At 53.5% G+C, this 17,693-nt stretch overlaps 1 protein-coding gene and 1 non-coding gene across 6 annotated transcripts in view; one reads left to right on the forward strand and one right to left on the reverse strand.

Moving 5' to 3' along the window:
• The window catches only part of GTF2IRD1 (GTF2I repeat domain containing 1), a 152,836-nt gene that overhangs the window by 15,959 nt on the left and 119,184 nt on the right, over positions 1-17,693 (reverse strand). Inside the window, exon 23 of one of the 5 annotated variants that reach the window (XM_049904784.1) lies at positions 8,146-11,345. The exons of the other annotated variants lie outside the window; for them this stretch is intronic. Coding sequence (XP_049760741.1) covers positions 11,329-11,345 — 17 coding nt within the window. The 3' untranslated portion in view covers positions 8,146-11,328. Of the gene's footprint in view, positions 1-8,145; positions 11,346-17,693 lie in introns of those variants that run through there. 5 annotated transcript variants of the gene reach the window in all.
• On the forward strand, positions 11,192-11,262 carry TRNAG-UCC (transfer RNA glycine (anticodon UCC)). Its single transcript has one exon. It is a non-coding gene; the product is annotated as a tRNA-Gly (tRNA).

Genomic DNA, 17,693 nt, shown 5'->3' on the forward strand with positions numbered 1-17,693 from the left:
GTGCGCTTCACCCAGGGACACTGTCCACCTAGCTACACACCACTGCTGACACCGTGTGCTTCACCCAGGGACCCTGTCCACCTAGCTACACACCACTGCTGACACCATGTGCTTCACCCAGGGACCCTGTCCACCTAGCTACACACCACTGCTGACACCATGCGCTTCACCCAGGGACCCTGTCCACCTAGCTACACACCACTGCTGACACCGTGCGCTTCACCCAGGGACACTGTCCACCTAGCTACACACCACTGCTGACACCATGCGCTTCACCCAGGGACACTGTCCACCTAGCTACACACCACTGCTGACACCATGTGCTTCACCCAGGGACACTGTCCACCTAGCTACACAGCATGCTGACACCGTGTGCTTCACCCAGGGACACTGTCCACCTAGCTACACACCACTGCTGACACCGTGCGCTTCACCCAGGGACACTGTCCACCTAGCTACACACCACTGCTGACACCATGTGCTTCACCCAGGGACACTGTCCACCTAGCTACACACCACTGCTGACACCATGTGCTTCACCCAGGGACACTGTCCACCTAGCTACACACCACTGCTGACACCATGTGCTTCACCCAGGGACACTGTCCACCTAGCTACACACCACTGCTGACACCATGTGCTTCACCCAGGGACACTGTCCACCTAGCTACACAGCATGCTGACACCGTGTGCTTCACTGAGGGACACTGTCCACCTAGCTACACACCACTGCTGACACCATGTGCTTCACCCAGGGACACTGTCCACCTAGCTACACACCACTGCTGACACCATGTGCTTCACCCAGGGACACTGTCCACCTAGCTACACACCACTGCTGACACCATGTGCTTCACCCAGGGACACTGTCCACCTAGCTACACAGCATGCTGACACCGTGTGCTTCACCCAGGGACAGTGTCCACCTAGCTACACACCACTGCTGACACCGTGTGCTTCACTGAGGGACACTGTCCACCTAGCTACACACCACTGCTGACACCGTGTGCTTCACTGAGGGACACTGTCCACCTAGCTACACACCACTGCTGACACCGTGTGCTTCACCCAGGGACCCTGTCCACCTAGCTACACACCACTGCTGACACCGTGTGCTTCACCCAGGGACCCTGTCCACCTAGCTACACACCACTGCTGACACCGTGTGCTTCACCCAGGGACACTGTCCACCTAGCTACACAGCACTGCTGACACCGTGTGCTTCACCCAGGGACACTGTCCACCTAGCTACACACCACTGCTGACACCGTGTGCTTCACCCAGGGACACTGTCCACCTAGCTACACAGCATGCTGACACCGTGTGCTTCACCCAGGGACCCTGTCCACCTAGCTACACACCACTGCTGACACCATGCGCTTCATCCAGGGACACTGTCCACCTAGCTACACACCACTGCTGACACCGTGTGCTTCACCCAGGGACCCTGTCCACCTAGCTACACACCACTGCTGACACCGTGCGCTTCACCCAGGGACACTGTCCACCTAGCTACACACCACTGCTGACACCGTGTGCTTCACCCAGGGACCCTGTCCACCTAGCTACACACCACTGCTGACACCGTGCGCTTCACCCAGGGACACTGTCCACCTAGCTACACACCACTGCTGACACCGTGTGCTTCACCCAGGGACACTGTCCACCTAGCTACACAGCACTGCTGACACCGTGTGCTTCACCCAGGGACACTGTCCACCTAGCTACACACCACTGCTGACACCGTGTGCTTCACCCAGGGACACTGTCCACCTAGCTACACAGCATGCTGACACCGTGTGCTTCACCCAGGGACCCTGTCCACCTAGCTACACACCACTGCTGACACCGTGTGCTTCACCCAGGGACCCTGTCCACCTAGCTACACACCACTGCTGACACCATGCGCTTCACCCAGGGACACTGTCCACCTAGCTACACACCACTGCTGACACCGTGTGCTTCACCCAGGGACCCTGTCCACCTAGCTACACACCACTGCTGACACCGTGTGCTTCACCCAGGGACACTGTCCACCTAGCTACACAGCACTGCTGACACCATGTGCTTCACCCAGGGACCCTGTCCACCTAGCTACACACCACTGCTGACACCGTGTGCTTCACCCAGGGACACTGTCCACCTAGCTACACACCACTGCTGACACCGTGCGCTTCACCCAGGGACACTGTCCACCTAGCTACACACCACTGCTGACACCGTGTGCTTCACCCAGGGACCCTGTCCACCTAGCTACACACCACTGCTGACACCGTGTGCTTCACCCAGGGACACTGTCCACCTAGCTACACAGCACTGCTGACACCATGTGCTTCACCCAGGGACCCTGTCCACCTAGCTACACACCACTGCTGACACCGTGTGCTTCACCCAGGGACACTGTCCACCTAGCTACACAGCATGCTGACACCGTGTGCTTCACCCAGGGACACTGTCCACCTAGCTACACACCACTGCTGACACCGTGTGCTTCACCCAGGGACCCTGTCCACCTAGCTACACACCACTGCTGACACCGTGTGCTTCACCCAGGGACCCTGTCCACCTAGCTACACACCACTGCTGACACCGTGCGCTTCACCCAGGGACACTGTCCACCTAGCTACACACCACTGCTGACACCGTGTGCTTCACCCAGGGACCCTGTCCACCTAGCTACACACCACTGCTGACACCGTGTGCTTCACCCAGGGACCCTGTCCACCTAGCTACACACCACTGCTGACACCGTGTGCTTCACCCAGGGACACTGTCCACCTAGCTACACAGCACTGCTGACACCGTGTGCTTCACCCAGGGACACTATCCACCTAGCTATACACCACTGCTGACACCGTGTGCTTCACCCAGGGACACTGTCCACCTAGCTACACACCACTGCTGACACCGTGCGCTTCACCCAGGGACACTGTCCACCTAGCTACACACCACTGCTGACACCGTGCGCTTCACCCAGGGACACTGTCCACCTAGCTACACACCACTGCTGACACCGTGCGCTTCACCCAGGGACACTGTCCACCTAGCTACACACCACTGCTGACACCGTGCGCTTCACCCAGGGACCCTGTCCACCTAGCTACACACCACTGCTGACACCGTGCGCTTCACCCAGGGACACTGTCCACCTAGCTACACACCACTGCTGACACCGTGCGCTTCACCCAGGGACACTGTCCACCTAGCTACACACCACTGCTGACACCGTGCGCTTCACCCAGGGACACTGTCCACCTAGCTACACACCACTGCTGACACCGTGCGCTTCACCCAGGGACACTGTCCACCTAGCTACACACCACTGCTGACACCGTGTGCTTCACCCAGGGACACTGTCCACCTAGCTACACAGCATGCTGACACCGTGTGCTTCACCCAGGGACCCTGTCCACCTAGCTACACACCACTGCTGACACCGTGTGCTTCACCCAGGGACCCTGTCCACCTAGCTACACACCACTGCTGACACCATGCGCTTCACCCAGGGACACTGTCCACCTAGCTACACACCACTGCTGACACCGTGTGCTTCACCCAGGGACCCTGTCCACCTAGCTACACACCACTGCTGACACCGTGTGCTTCACCCAGGGACACTGTCCACCTAGCTACACAGCACTGCTGACACCATGTGCTTCACCCAGGGACCCTGTCCACCTAGCTACACACCACTGCTGACACCGTGTGCTTCACCCAGGGACACTGTCCACCTAGCTACACACCACTGCTGACACCGTGCGCTTCACCCAGGGACACTGTCCACCTAGCTACACACCACTGCTGACACCGTGTGCTTCACCCAGGGACCCTGTCCACCTAGCTACACACCACTGCTGACACCGTGTGCTTCACCCAGGGACACTGTCCACCTAGCTACACAGCACTGCTGACACCATGTGCTTCACCCAGGGACCCTGTCCACCTAGCTACACACCACTGCTGACACCGTGTGCTTCACCCAGGGACACTGTCCACCTAGCTACACAGCATGCTGACACCGTGTGCTTCACCCAGGGACACTGTCCACCTAGCTACACACCACTGCTGACACCGTGTGCTTCACCCAGGGACCCTGTCCACCTAGCTACACACCACTGCTGACACCGTGTGCTTCACCCAGGGACCCTGTCCACCTAGCTACACACCACTGCTGACACCGTGCGCTTCACCCAGGGACACTGTCCACCTAGCTACACACCACTGCTGACACCGTGTGCTTCACCCAGGGACCCTGTCCACCTAGCTACACACCACTGCTGACACCGTGTGCTTCACCCAGGGACCCTGTCCACCTAGCTACACACCACTGCTGACACCGTGTGCTTCACCCAGGGACACTGTCCACCTAGCTACACAGCACTGCTGACACCGTGTGCTTCACCCAGGGACACTGTCCACCTAGCTATACACCACTGCTGACACCGTGTGCTTCACCCAGGGACACTGTCCACCTAGCTACACACCACTGCTGACACCGTGCGCTTCACCCAGGGACACTGTCCACCTAGCTACACACCACTGCTGACACCGTGCGCTTCACCCAGGGACACTGTCCACCTAGCTACACACCACTGCTGACACCGTGCGCTTCACCCAGGGACACTGTCCACCTAGCTACACACCACTGCTGACACCGTGCGCTTCACCCAGGGACCCTGTCCACCTAGCTACACACCACTGCTGACACCGTGCGCTTCACCCAGGGACACTGTCCACCTAGCTACACACCACTGCTGACACCGTGCGCTTCACCCAGGGACACTGTCCACCTAGCTACACACCACTGCTGACACCGTGCGCTTCACCCAGGGACACTGTCCACCTAGCTACACACCACTGCTGACACCGTGCGCTTCACCCAGGGACACTGTCCACCTAGCTACACAGCACTGCTGACACCGTGTGCTTCACCCAGGGACACTGTCCACCTAGCTACACACCACTGCTGACACCGTGTGCTTCACCGAGGGACACTGTCCACCTAGCTACACAGCATGCTGACACCGTGTGCTTCACCCAGGGACACTGTCCACCTAGCTACACACCACTGCTGACACCGTGTGCTTCACCGAGGGACACTGTCCACCTAGCTACACAGCATGCTGACACCGTGTGCTTCACCCAGGGACACTGTCCACCTAGCTACACACCACTGCTGACACCGTGTGCTTCACCCAGGGACAGTGTCCACCTAGTGGTTGGGCTATAAGTCAGAAGGGAACGAGAGACCAGTGCTGTTTTTCAGCCCCGGTGCCCCACCTCTCTTTGGGGACTGGGCTTAGGACAGTCACACCTCTGTCTGACTCCCAGGAGGGAAAGAACAGGACAGCAGCTGGGGCTGGGTCAGCCAGGACTCCCACTGGGAGAGGGCCAGCAGGCGGGTGGCAAGCCAGGTGGGCAGAATAGCTTCCCTGCTGTGCAGCGCAGGGCAGCTGTGGGTACAAGTGTCAGGGAGACCGTCTGGGCACCAGGAAGCCCGTCCTCATCTGCTCTGCCCCGAGGGGCAGCAGAGACCTGGCCGCCAATCCTGGTTTTCTGAGCCTCAGTTTCCTCCTCTGCAGGAGGTGCCATGCCTAAGTTGTGGGGCTGCTGCTGTAAGGCTCTGGGATGAGAAACGGAGAGCCCTGAACACAGCGCCTGGCCCACAGCAGGCGTTGTTACCTGGCGGGTCAGCATCCCCCTGGGCCCCCTGTCCTCTGGACACCAGGGTGCTACACCCTTCTCATCCGATGAGCCTGGTAAGAGCACAGCATCTCCCTGCGACCACAGGACACTGCTCTGGTCCCCGGGGAGCCCTGGACCTGGAGGAGGTGACAGTGGCCTCTCACCTGCAGGGCTCTGAAAGGTTTACACGGCAGGCTCACATGCATCCTGCGATTAGACCCACGTATGTCACGTGTTCAGCTGTTCAGGCACACACATATCACATGTGAAGCCATTCAGGCACACACAGGCATCGCGTGTTCGAGCCCATGTGCACTGTATGCTTAGGTTCATGACAACCCCATCAGGAGGGGCCCCTCAGCCCTGTTCGACAAAAGAAGAAAGTAAGGAAGGCATGGTCTGGTGATCTGTCCACGGTCACACAGCCGGCAAGCGGGAAATCCAAGACTTGGACCTGTCCACTTGCTCAGTGCTTACTGAACGCCTAGTACAGGTGTGGCCTCTACTAAGACGGGGTTGGGATTCTGAGAGAAACGCAAGGTTCAGAGTCTAGCTGTCAGACAGATAAGCAAACAGGCTGTCACCCTCCAGGGGGACGAGGACACCGGCTGCAGCCGCAGGCTGATGGGTGGAGCAGAAGGTAGCTCCCTGGTCTGGGGAGGAGCTTTAGACACCACTGCTCTGTCCTGCTAGCCTTGCCCAGAGAGATAGAGAGTGTGCGCATGCACACGGGAAGCAGACATCTGGGTGTGAGTCTAGGCAGGCTGTGGGCAGCTGCAGTGTGACATATCACTTTGGTGTGGTCCTTCTCACCATGGTCTTGTAATTCCCACCCAAGTGATTCAGTCGGATTGTGCAAATAGGGTAACAGTGGCCCACCAAAGGGCTTGGCCAGTTTTGCCATCCCACTAGGCTTAGAATGAGTCATCCTAGAGGCAGGAAGACAGGATCTCACCACCTCCAAGAAAGAAGGGCCAAGGGTGGAGTGTGTCCTCTGAACCAAGGATCTCTGCACTGAGAAGCTCCTGGAACCAGGAGATGGGGGGCGGGAGGGAGGGAGGGAGGGAGGGAGGAAGAAGGAGGGAGACGGGGACAGAGAGCCGTAACATGCAGACTTTGAGAAGTGGTGGTAGAGGAACAACAGCAGGAGAGACCTGCAGGAGACAGCACAGTGGGGTTCCTGGCCCACAAAGCAAGAAAGCTGAGTGCCTTCAGGCAGGAGGCTTGCTGGCGGAGTAGGGTTCCTCTGGGCACTTGGTGGGGCTAGGTTCGCCAACCCATGAAGCTAGAGCTGAGCACCTTTGGGCCAAGGCTTACTAGCAGAATGGGGTGCCTTGGGGTACTTTTCGGCAAAGCTATGAGAGCTTTGTAACACTTGCCTGAGCAGGGCAGAGGCTGAGGGCCAGGGAGAGGTGTTGCCTGTGACCACAGCTGGGAAGACGCTGTCCTGATGGAAGAGCTGTATCCTGGGTGTTTCTGAGCCTGAATTGTAACCTGCTACTTCCCTAATAAACCCCGTAAACATGAGTACTGTCTATGAACCCGGCAGAGAAGTAGAGCGCGCTGTGGGAAGGATGGCTGGTGTCAGAATAGGTAAAGATGGCGGAGAGAGCAGGCCTGTCTGACCTCTGCCTCATGGGAATCAGCCTCGGGCTGTTGATCTTGATTCTCCTTCCCCCTTGTGAAGTCAGGGGAGTTTGGACGCCACCCCCATGCCATTTTCACAGCAGCTAACACTTTTGAGTTGTGGATCCCTGAATGACGTGTAGCTCTGAGTGCAAATGAATGTACGAACGTGTGTGTGGGGCCTGTGCACGTGTGTGGACATAAGCCAATGACGCTGTGCGACTATGAGCATATACACATAGCAAGTAGAGAAACCACAACTCTTGTGGTTTGGCAGCTGTGAAGCTTTCTTATCTACCCAGGAGAAAGTTGTTTTCTCTCTCTCTCTGTCTCCTGGTTCCAGGAGGTCTCGGCACAGGGACCCTCGGTCCACGTGAGCAACAGATAACACGGTCAGCAGTGTTACAGCCCTCCTGCTGGTGCTGTACGGTCGATTTCAACTCAGTGACCCCGTGTGACAGGAGAACTGCCCCACAGGGTTTGCTAGGCTGTAATCTTTACAGAAGCAGACGGCCAGGTCTTTCTCCTGTGGAACCGCCTGGTGGGTTTGAACCGTCAACCTTCCCATTAGCAGCTGAGTGCTTAACCATTGCACCACCAGGGCTCCTTATAGCACTCTTAGTGACAGCCAAACCAGGGAAGGCCTCAGGCAGGAGACTGGGTGGAGGTACAGCGGCTCAACGGGCTATCACAGAGCAGTGAAAACAAGCCAGAGCTACGCGTTCGCTGCTCTGCTGTATGTTCAGAGAAAAGGCAAGTCCCAGATGACCTGATACAACACACTTCTATAAAAATAAAAAATGTGATAAAATCGTTTAAAAAAATCATCTGTGAACACTACTTATATACTGGGGAGAACAGCTGTAACGGACCTTTTGGGATTTGAACACAGGCTGCATTTTGGGTGGTATGGAGCGATTTAAGTTACACACGTGTGACAAGAGAAGATGTAAAATATATTAAATGGATACGTAAAATCAGTGTTGTTCTTAGGAGGGGGTTGTGGAAACATTTAGATGTGAAGAGCCAAGATATCGGCAAGTTATTTCAAATGAAGAGAGACACGGAGAGAGGAAGAAACAGGAGACACACAGACAGAGACATAGAGACAGACACATACGCACAGATGTGGCAAAATATTAAGAACTAGCAAATCCAGGGCAAGGATATAACAGTCACTGTACTGTTTTTTTTTTGTCTTTTTCTGTCATTTTGAAATTTTTCAAAGTAAAATGTTGGAGAAAAACCCAAGAGAGCCTCAAACATAAAATTCAGGATATCTGTTCTGGGGTGAGAGGACAGGATGAGGGAGAACACACAGTGGGTGCCCGTTACTGGTACTGCTCCCATTCCTAGACGGGTGGTGAGTTCCTGGGCATTGTTACGGTATTTATTAATAAGTGAACAAGTAGGAGGGAACACAACAATACAAGTATATGAATGCTAAACGTAGTTTGGGATCCTGGGTTAGATCCTGGAACAGAAAAAGGACATTAGGGGAAAGTCTATAGTTTAGTTAACAGTATTGTACCAATAGGGCCCTGGGTGGCACAGTTATGTGCTTGACTACTAATCAAACTCACACAGAGGCACCTTGGAAGAAAGGCCTGGCAACCTACTTCTGAAAGGTCACGGCCTTGAAAGCCCCCTGGAGCAGTCCTGCTCTGAAACACAGGGGGTTGCCATGAGCTGAAGCTGACCCGACAGCAACTTTTTTTTGGTACCAATATTAGTTTCTTAGTTTTGACAAATGTACCACTAAGACGTTACACAGGTGAAGACCTGCTCCGAAACTCTCCGTGCCATCTATGCACCTTTCTGCAAACTGAAAGTTTTTCCAAAATACAAAGTTGGAAATAAGTAAGTAAGTCAATAGCTAGGTGCCTGGATCATTGGCAGGAGTGGATCAGAGATCAGGATCATGACTGGGGTCCACTGGGGCAGGGCAGAGGAGGGGAGGGGAGAAGAGGCCAGGGAAGGGGGTTAACCTTCTCCCTCTCCAGCCCACCTCCCCTCCCCGTGGCAGCTGTGTCACACCGTGCTGTGGCAGGTGCTCTGTGCTCCTCCCTGGAGCCCGACTGTCAGACCCGCTGCCCTCAAGGAGCTGGAACAATGGCCGACTGTTTTCCCCAGGTTGGCAGGAAGCTCTGTGACCAGGGCCTCCCCTGCTGGGGCTGCCAGGTGCTTTCACTGTACCTCAGCAGCCAGACACTCAGATGCCAATCTCTCATCTGCTGACGACTCGTCACCTGGGCTGGGTTAGGCAGCCGACACAAGTGCTGCCAAGGATGCCTCAGGACAAGCCTGATCTAGGTGCTGATGGTGTTAGTTGCTGTCAAGTCGATCCCGACTCGCGGAGATCCCATGTGTGCACAGGACAACTGTTCCACAGAATTTTCACGGCTGTGACCTTTCAGAAGCAAATTGCCAGGCCTTTCTTCCAAGGTGCCTCTGGGTGGGTTCGAGCTGCCAAGTTTTCGGTTAGCAGCCAAGTGCTTGACCATTTGTGCCACCCAGGACTCCTTGCTAGGTATTACCATTCCCATTTTACAGATGAGAACACTAAGGCTCGGAGAAGTCCAGGGGCCTGCCCAAGGCCACATGGTCTGCAGTTGGTGGCACTGAGACTTGAACCCAGGTCTCTCTGGCCCCCAGGCACTGCTTCCCCCTCTGAGAACAGCCCAGCACATTCTTGAGGGTCTTTCTCACACACTCTGCTGGCGGTCTTCCAGCTCTGACCTGCAAGCCAGGCTTTCTGTGGGGACCATGCTGGCCAGACAATTCTGGGGCCAGCCATACCCACAGTCCTTTGCAAGGGAAGCCATCTCCGTCCCCCTCCCCCGCCCTCTCCCAGGCCCCAGCCATAGAGCTGACCACTGACCCAAGGTTGGCCAAGGCCTGGCTGAACGGTGGCCATGACCAGCCCAGCAAAGAATGTCACGCTGCACGTACAACGAGCAGGACAGTCGCCCCTGTCTTGGGAAAGGTGGCAGATTTGGGCAGCTGAGTGCATGGCCGTAATCTGTTATATCACCTGGGGACGGGGCGCGGGGGCGGAGGCTTGGAGGACACGGCCCTCGTGGCTGTGCAGTGACGAAAGCAGCAGACAACACCACAGACAACTGCGTGAGAAGGGACGTCGCCTGCAGGCTGAGCTTTCGTCTGCTCTGTTCACGATCACAGCCCCCAGCACCTGGAGTAATGCCCACCACGTCACGGGTGCCCGATAACGCATCGCTGCTTAGAGAAACTGAGCTCATGAGTGCAGACATTGCTCTTAGACCGTTACATGGATTCGTTCACTCAGCTTTCCAACAGCCCTGTGGAGCTGCCACTACCATGATCTCCATCTTACCAGCGAGGAAACTGAGGTACAGGGAGGTATGCAGCTTGCCCAAGGTTAGCTACCCAGTGAGCAAGTGGGGGCTAGAACTTGCTGCCAGATCTAACGGCCTCTCTAGCCCGGCTGCATGGACGGCAGGAGCGTCCCGACCCCAGTGTTTTAGTTTTCTAGGACTGAGGTAGCCAAGTACCACAAACTGGGTGGCTTAGAACAACGGAAATTTATTGTCTCACAGTTCTGAAGGCTGAAAGTCCAAATCAGGGTGCCAGCCGCACTGATTCCTCCCAAGGGCTCTGAGGGTGACGCTGTTCCGAGCCTCTCTCCTAGCTCATGATGGCCTCAGTCCTCGGTACCCCCAATCTGCCTTGTCGTCACACGGCCTTCCTCCTCGTGCCTCTCTGGCTGTGTCTCTTCTCTTCGTACGAAGGCACCAGTCATGCTGGATTCAGGACACCTCAGCCAGTATGACCTCATGCTAACTAATCACGTCAGCAAAGACATTATTTCCAAGTAAGAACCAAATAAGGTCACACCGAGGCATTGGTGGCTCAGTGGTAGGATTCTTGCCTTCCACGCAGGAGACCCGGGTTCAAGTCCTGGCCAGTGCACCTCGTGCGCAGCCACCATCCATCCGCCGGTGGAGGCTCGCGTGTCGCTGTGATGCTGAACAGGTTTCAGTGGAGCTTCCAGACTAAGAGAGCAGGAAGAAAGGCCTGGTCATCTACGTCCAAAAACCAGCCAGTGAAAACCCTATGGGTCACAATGGTCTGATCTGCAACCAATCACGGGGATGGTGCAGGAATGGGCAGCGTTTCGGCTCGCTGTGCGTGGGATCGCCATGAGTCAGGGACCAACTTGACGGCAGCAAACAACAACCTAACAAGGCCACGTTTACAGGTGCTGAGGGTTAGGACTTCAACATATCTTTTGGGAACAGAAATCAACCCATAACACCCAAGCCAACTGTTTCGTGGTCCCTGCTCGTGTGTGACCTTGTTGCCACACATGGTACAGAAAAGAGCGTCTCTTTCCCCAGCCCTGTCCATGCTGGAGCCCCCTGGGATCCACCCTCCTGCAGCTACAACCTGACCTGCCCCAAACCCAAACTTCTGACTGTCTCCTGCAGCACATTAGATTCTGCGCATCCCAAAATGGACTCCCCAGCTCTCCCTAAAACCTGTCTCTCCTACCTAGTTTCTCACGGGTCATGGGCTCCACTTCCCCACATGGCCACACAGGACAGAAACCTCACCACCTCCAGCCCCGTGGCAGGCTGGTCGATGGCCTCCCAGTCCCTGAAGCTGTGAGTCTGCTTCCTTACATGGCAAAAAAAGCCTCTGGGTGGTGCAAATGCCTAATGTGCTTAGCTGCTGACTGAAAGGCTGGAGGTTCGAGTACACCCATGGGTGCCTTGGAAGAAAGGCCTGGCGATTTATTTCTGAAAAGGCAGCCACCGAACATTCTGTGGAGCACAGTTCTACTCCGACACACATGGGGTCAACATCAGTTGGAATCCACATAACGGCAACTGGTTTTATATGACAAAAGGGACTTAGTGATGTGACTAAGTTAAAGATCTTGAGATGGGAAGATTATCCCAGATTACCTAGGTGGGTCCAATGGAAGGGTCCCATAAAAGGGAGATAAGAAGGTCAAAAGCAGGAGGGGGGCACGGCCAAGATGGCAGAGTAGTGAGATACTTCCTGTGGGCCCTCTTACAACAAAATCTTGAAAAACACAAGTGAATCAATTACAACTAGACAATCTAGGAGCCATGAACATCAAAGGCAAAGTTGAGGAATCAGACTGAGTGGCAGGGGGAGGGAGAGATGGTTCAGAAGCAGAGAGGAGTTGCAGACGTGACCTGGATCAGCCGGCGCACATGGGCTGAGGCAAGCAGTAGAGCTCTGGATGTGTCTTCCACATGGGCATTTTTCAATTACATGGAAAAACAAATCTCCAAATTCATGTGGAGAGGGAAGAGGCCTTGGATAAGTAATGCATTACTGAAGAAGAAGGACAAAGTGGAAGGGCTCACACTACCTGATTTTATCACCTATTATACCGCCACAGTAGCCAAAACAGCCTGGTACTGGTACAACAGCAGATACACAGACCAATTGAACAGAATTGAAAATCCAGATGTAAATTCATCCCCCTATGAGCAGCTGATATTTGACAAAGGCCCAAAGTCCATTAATTGTGGAAAAGACAGTCTCTTTAACAATTGGTGTTGGCATAACTGAATATCCACCTGCAAAAAAGTGAAACAAGACCCATACCTCACACCATGCATAAAAGCTAACTCAAAACAGATCAAAGGCTAAATATAAAATCTAAAACGATAAAGATCATGGAAGAAAAAATAGGGACAACGTTAGGAGCCCTGATACACGGCATAAACAGTATATAAAACATTACTAACAACGCACAAACACCAGAAGAGAAACTAGATAACTGGGAGCTCCTAAAAATCAAACACCTGTGCTCATTCAAAGACTTCACCAAAAGAATAAAAAACAACCTATGGACTGGGAAAAAATTTTTGGCTATGACAAATCCGATCAGGGTCTAATCTCTAAAATCTACAAGATACTGCAAAACCTCAACAACAAAAAGAAAAATAACCCAATTAAAAAATGGGCAAAGGATATGAACAGGCACTTCACTAAAGAAGACATTCAGGTGGCTAACAGATACATGAGGAAATGCTCACGATCATTAGCCGTTAGAGAAATGCAAATCAAAACTACGATGAGATTCCATCTCACTCCAACAAGGCTGGCATTAATCTAAAAAACACAAAATAATAAATGTTGGAGAGGCTGCGGAGAGATTGGAACACTTATACACTGCTGGTGGGAATGTAAAATGGTACAACCACTTTAGAAACTGATTCGGTGCTTCCTTAAAAAGCAAGAAACAGAACTACCATACGATCCAGCAATCCCACTCCTTGCAACATATCCTAGAGAAATAAAAGCCATCACACAAATAGATATATGCACACCCATGTTCACTGCAGCACTGTTCACAATAGCAAAAGACGGAAACAACCTAGGTGCCCATCAATGGATGAATGGATAAATTATGGTATATTCACACAATGGAATACTACGCAATGATAAACAACAATGATGAATCTGCAAAATATCTCACAACATGGACAAATCTGGAAGGCATTATGCTGAGTGAAATTAGTTTCAAAAGGGCAAATATTGTATGAGACCACTATTATAAGAACTCAAGGAAAGGTTTAAACAGAAGAAAACATTCTTTGATGGTTACAAGGGTGGGGAGGGAGGGAGAGGGAAATTCACTAACTAGATAGTAGACAAGAATTATTTTAGGTGAAGGGAAAGACGACACATAATATAGGGGAAGGCAACACAACTGGATTAAGCCAAAAGCTAAGAAGTTTCCTGAATACAACCAAACACTTCGAGAGGCAGAGTAGCAGGGACAGGGGTCTGGGGACCATGGTTTCAGGAGACATCTAGGTCAATCGGCGTAACAAAATGTATTAAGAAAACATTCTGCATCCCACTTTGGTGAGTGGTGTCTGGGGTCTTATATGCTTACGAGTGGCCATCTAAGACGCATCAATTGGTCAAAACCCACGTGGAGCAAAGGAGAATGAAGAACACCAAAGACACAAGGAAAATATTACCCTGAGACAAAAGGGACACATAAATCAGAGACTCCATCAGTCTGAGACCAGAAGAGCTAGATGGTGCCCGGCTATCACCAATGACCACCCTGACAGGGAACACAACAGAGAGTCACTGACAGAACAGGAGAAACATGTAAAAAGACCAGACTTATTGGTCTAAGACTAAAGGAACCCCAGAAGACACGGCCCCAGATGCTCTGTTAACTCAAAATTAAAACCATTCCCAAAGCCAACTCTTCAGACAAAGATTAGACTGGACTATAAGGCATAAAATGAAGAGTGTGCTTCTTAGTTCAAGTAGATACACGAGACTAAATGGGCAGCTCCTGTCTGGAGGCAAGATGAGAAGGCAGAAAGGGACAGGAGCTGGTTGAATGGACACAGGAAACCAGGTGGAAAGGGGGAGTGTGCTGTCATATTACAGGGATTGCAACTAGGGTCACATAACAATATGTATATAAATGTATGAGAAACTAACTTGAGCTGTAAACTATGACCTAAAGCACAATCAAAAAAAAAAAAAAAAAAAAGGCGGAAGGAGGCAGCAGGACAGTTGAGCAGACATTAAAGTGGTGTGCTTTGAAGACGGAGGCAGGGGTCATGAGCCAAGGTATTTAGGCGGCCTCTAGAAGCTTGAAAAGACAAGGGAATGGATTCTCTCCTCAGAAGGAACCAGCTCTGCCAATGCCCTGACTTTATCCCTACAAGATTCATTTCAGACTTCTGACCTCCAGAACTGCTACAGAATAAATCCGCGTGGTTTCAAGCTGCGAATTTTGGGTAATTTGTTACAGTAGCCACAGGAAACTCATACAAACCCTTGCTCTTCCTCGCCTCCCATGCAAGGATCCATCTGGTCATTATGATGGGCTACTTCCCCAGAGAAACACCTGGTGGGTCCAGCCCAGCACCAGGCCAGGCTTCATCACTTCTTGTCTTTGCTGCAGCATGACCTTCCTACCTGGCCTTCCTGATCCACTCTCTGCTCTGTAAGCCGAGGTGATGAGCTTTCTAAACAGCCTGACATGTGACCATGTCACTTGCTTGCTTACAACCTGCTGAGGGCTCTCTGTTGCCAGAGGGGCAAAACCCATACCCCTCTGATAGCAAACAGGAGCCTCTGCTGGTACCACTCATTCTGATTTGTGCTCACCTAATGCATACAAAGCCTTCTCTCCCATTCCCCAGCCCCACCTAGGAGGTCCCAGGACACCTGCTTAGTTCCATGGGACAGTTAACAGAGACTTGGGGCACCTCTCCTTCATGGGGTATGTAGGGGAATCTCCTTTTCCTGCACCTCCTTCCTGGTGTGGTATCCATGATCCTAGATGAGGGGCACAGACCTATGCAAGGGTGTGCTTTCCGATACAGGGGTACTGATGCTTCCCCTGCATTGGGTCAGCAGCCTTGTGTGGAGCCTGGGTCCTGCCCAGAAGCCAGCAGTGTGCTGTAGCCTGAACCCGAGGGGCCCGCATGATGCTCAGTTGAGTCTCTGGCTGCAGGGTCATCATGGCCACAGGGGGAGAGGGCTCCTTCACCCAAGGAGAAATGGGAGTTTTCTACTTGGCCCAGGACATCACACAGTTCTGATCCTCATCTTCCTGGCCTGTAAATGCTGAAGGGTGCCAGGGCTCCAGCCTGGGATTCTGGGACCTCCCTGCAGTGCAATGGGTTACTTTTATATGGCCTTTCTCACCATTGTCTTGTAACTTCCACCAAATGACCGTGTTGGACTATGCAAATGAGGTGCCTGTAGCCCACCAAGGGGGTTGGACAGCTTGCTAATAATGCAAATAAGGTGCGTGACACCCTTGTGGAGATGGGACCATGCAGATAAGGTGTATGGAACCCTAATGAGGGGATTGGTCCGTTTTGCCATCCTGCTAGGCTTAAAGTGAGCCATCCCAGAGGCGGAAAGGGGGAACCTCACTACCACCAAGAAGAAAAGCCAGGAGTGCAGCACGTCCTTTGGACCTGGGGTCCCTGGGCTGAGAACTTCCTAAACTTAGTAGACAGAGAGAGATGACGAAAGATGGCAAGATGAAGCACAGAGAAACGGCAGCTGCAGAACCAGGAGACCTGCACAAGAAGGCCGGGTGGGTTTCCTGGCCCATGGAGCAAGGCAGTTAGAGTGGAAGCGAGAGAGCCGAGCGCCTTTTCGTAGGAGGCTTCCTGGTGGAGTGGGGTGTCTCTGAGCACTTATTGGAGGAGCTAAAGAGCTTCGTAGCACTTGCCTAAGCAGGGCAGAGGCCAGGTTGAGGGGCTGAGGGAGAGGCCTGCCTGCAGGCATGGCGGTGGAGCTGTCCTGACTGAAGAAATGTATCCTGAGTTGCTCTTAATCCTGAATTGTAATCTGTTACTTCCCTAATAAACCCCCTAATCACGAGCACGGTCTGTGAGTTCCGCGTGGCCACTGCAATGGATTACTGAACCTGGCAGAGGAGTAGAGAGTGCCACGGGAGGGACAGCTGGTGCCAGAGCTGGTCAGAAGATTGGAGGGTGGAGGCATGTCTGACCTTTGCCTCACAGGGATCAGCCTTGGGCTGATTTCACGGTGATTCTCTCTCCTCACCCTTGTGAAGTCAGATGAGGAGGTTGGACACCGCGACCACCAGGCCATTTTTATACTCCTCTGCCCTGCCCCACTCCCAATGACCTCATCCTACTTTACAGCCTGAAATAACAGTTATGTGCTTGTGGTTCCCCAAATTACACCTCGAGCCTGGGCCTCTCCCCTGGACTCTCAACTGGTGTATCCAACCCCCACTGGGTGACTCACGGTCACCCGGATGCAGCACGTCTACAGACCGACTGCCCTCCCCGCCCCCCGCCCCACCTCGCATCTTTCCACCTCAGGTGGCAGCACCTCCATCCTTCCAGGAGCTCAGCCCAAACCCAGAAAGTGAAACTTGACTCCTCTTTCTTTCATAGCCCACGTCAGCAAATTCTGTTGGCTCTAGCTACAAAATATACTGAGTCAACACCTTCTCACCACCCCTGCTGCCAATCCCCTGGTCTAGGCCACTGCCATGCCTCACTGGGGTGCTACAACAGCCCCCCACATATCCCTCTACTTCCACCTTGTCTCTTCTCCATCCAGCAGGCAGAGACCCTGTGAAACCCTCAGTTGGAGCCTGCCCCTCCTCTGCTCAGAGCCTTGCACTGGCTCCCATCCCACTCAGAGCACACGTCAGTCTCTTCCTGTCCCCCACAACCTACCCTCCTCCCATTTCCACCTCATCTACCCATCCCCACTGACCTCCTTCCTCCAGCACCCTGGCATGCTCCTGCAAGACCTTTGCAGCTGCAGTTCCCGCTGACTACAATGCTGTTCCCTGTCCCCATGGCTCACTACTGCCCCCTTCA

The sequence above is a fragment of the Elephas maximus genome, chromosome 12, assembly GCF_024166365.1.
Source record: "Elephas maximus indicus isolate mEleMax1 chromosome 12, mEleMax1 primary haplotype, whole genome shotgun sequence".
NCBI classification, from domain to species: Eukaryota; Metazoa; Chordata; class Mammalia; order Proboscidea; family Elephantidae; genus Elephas; species Elephas maximus.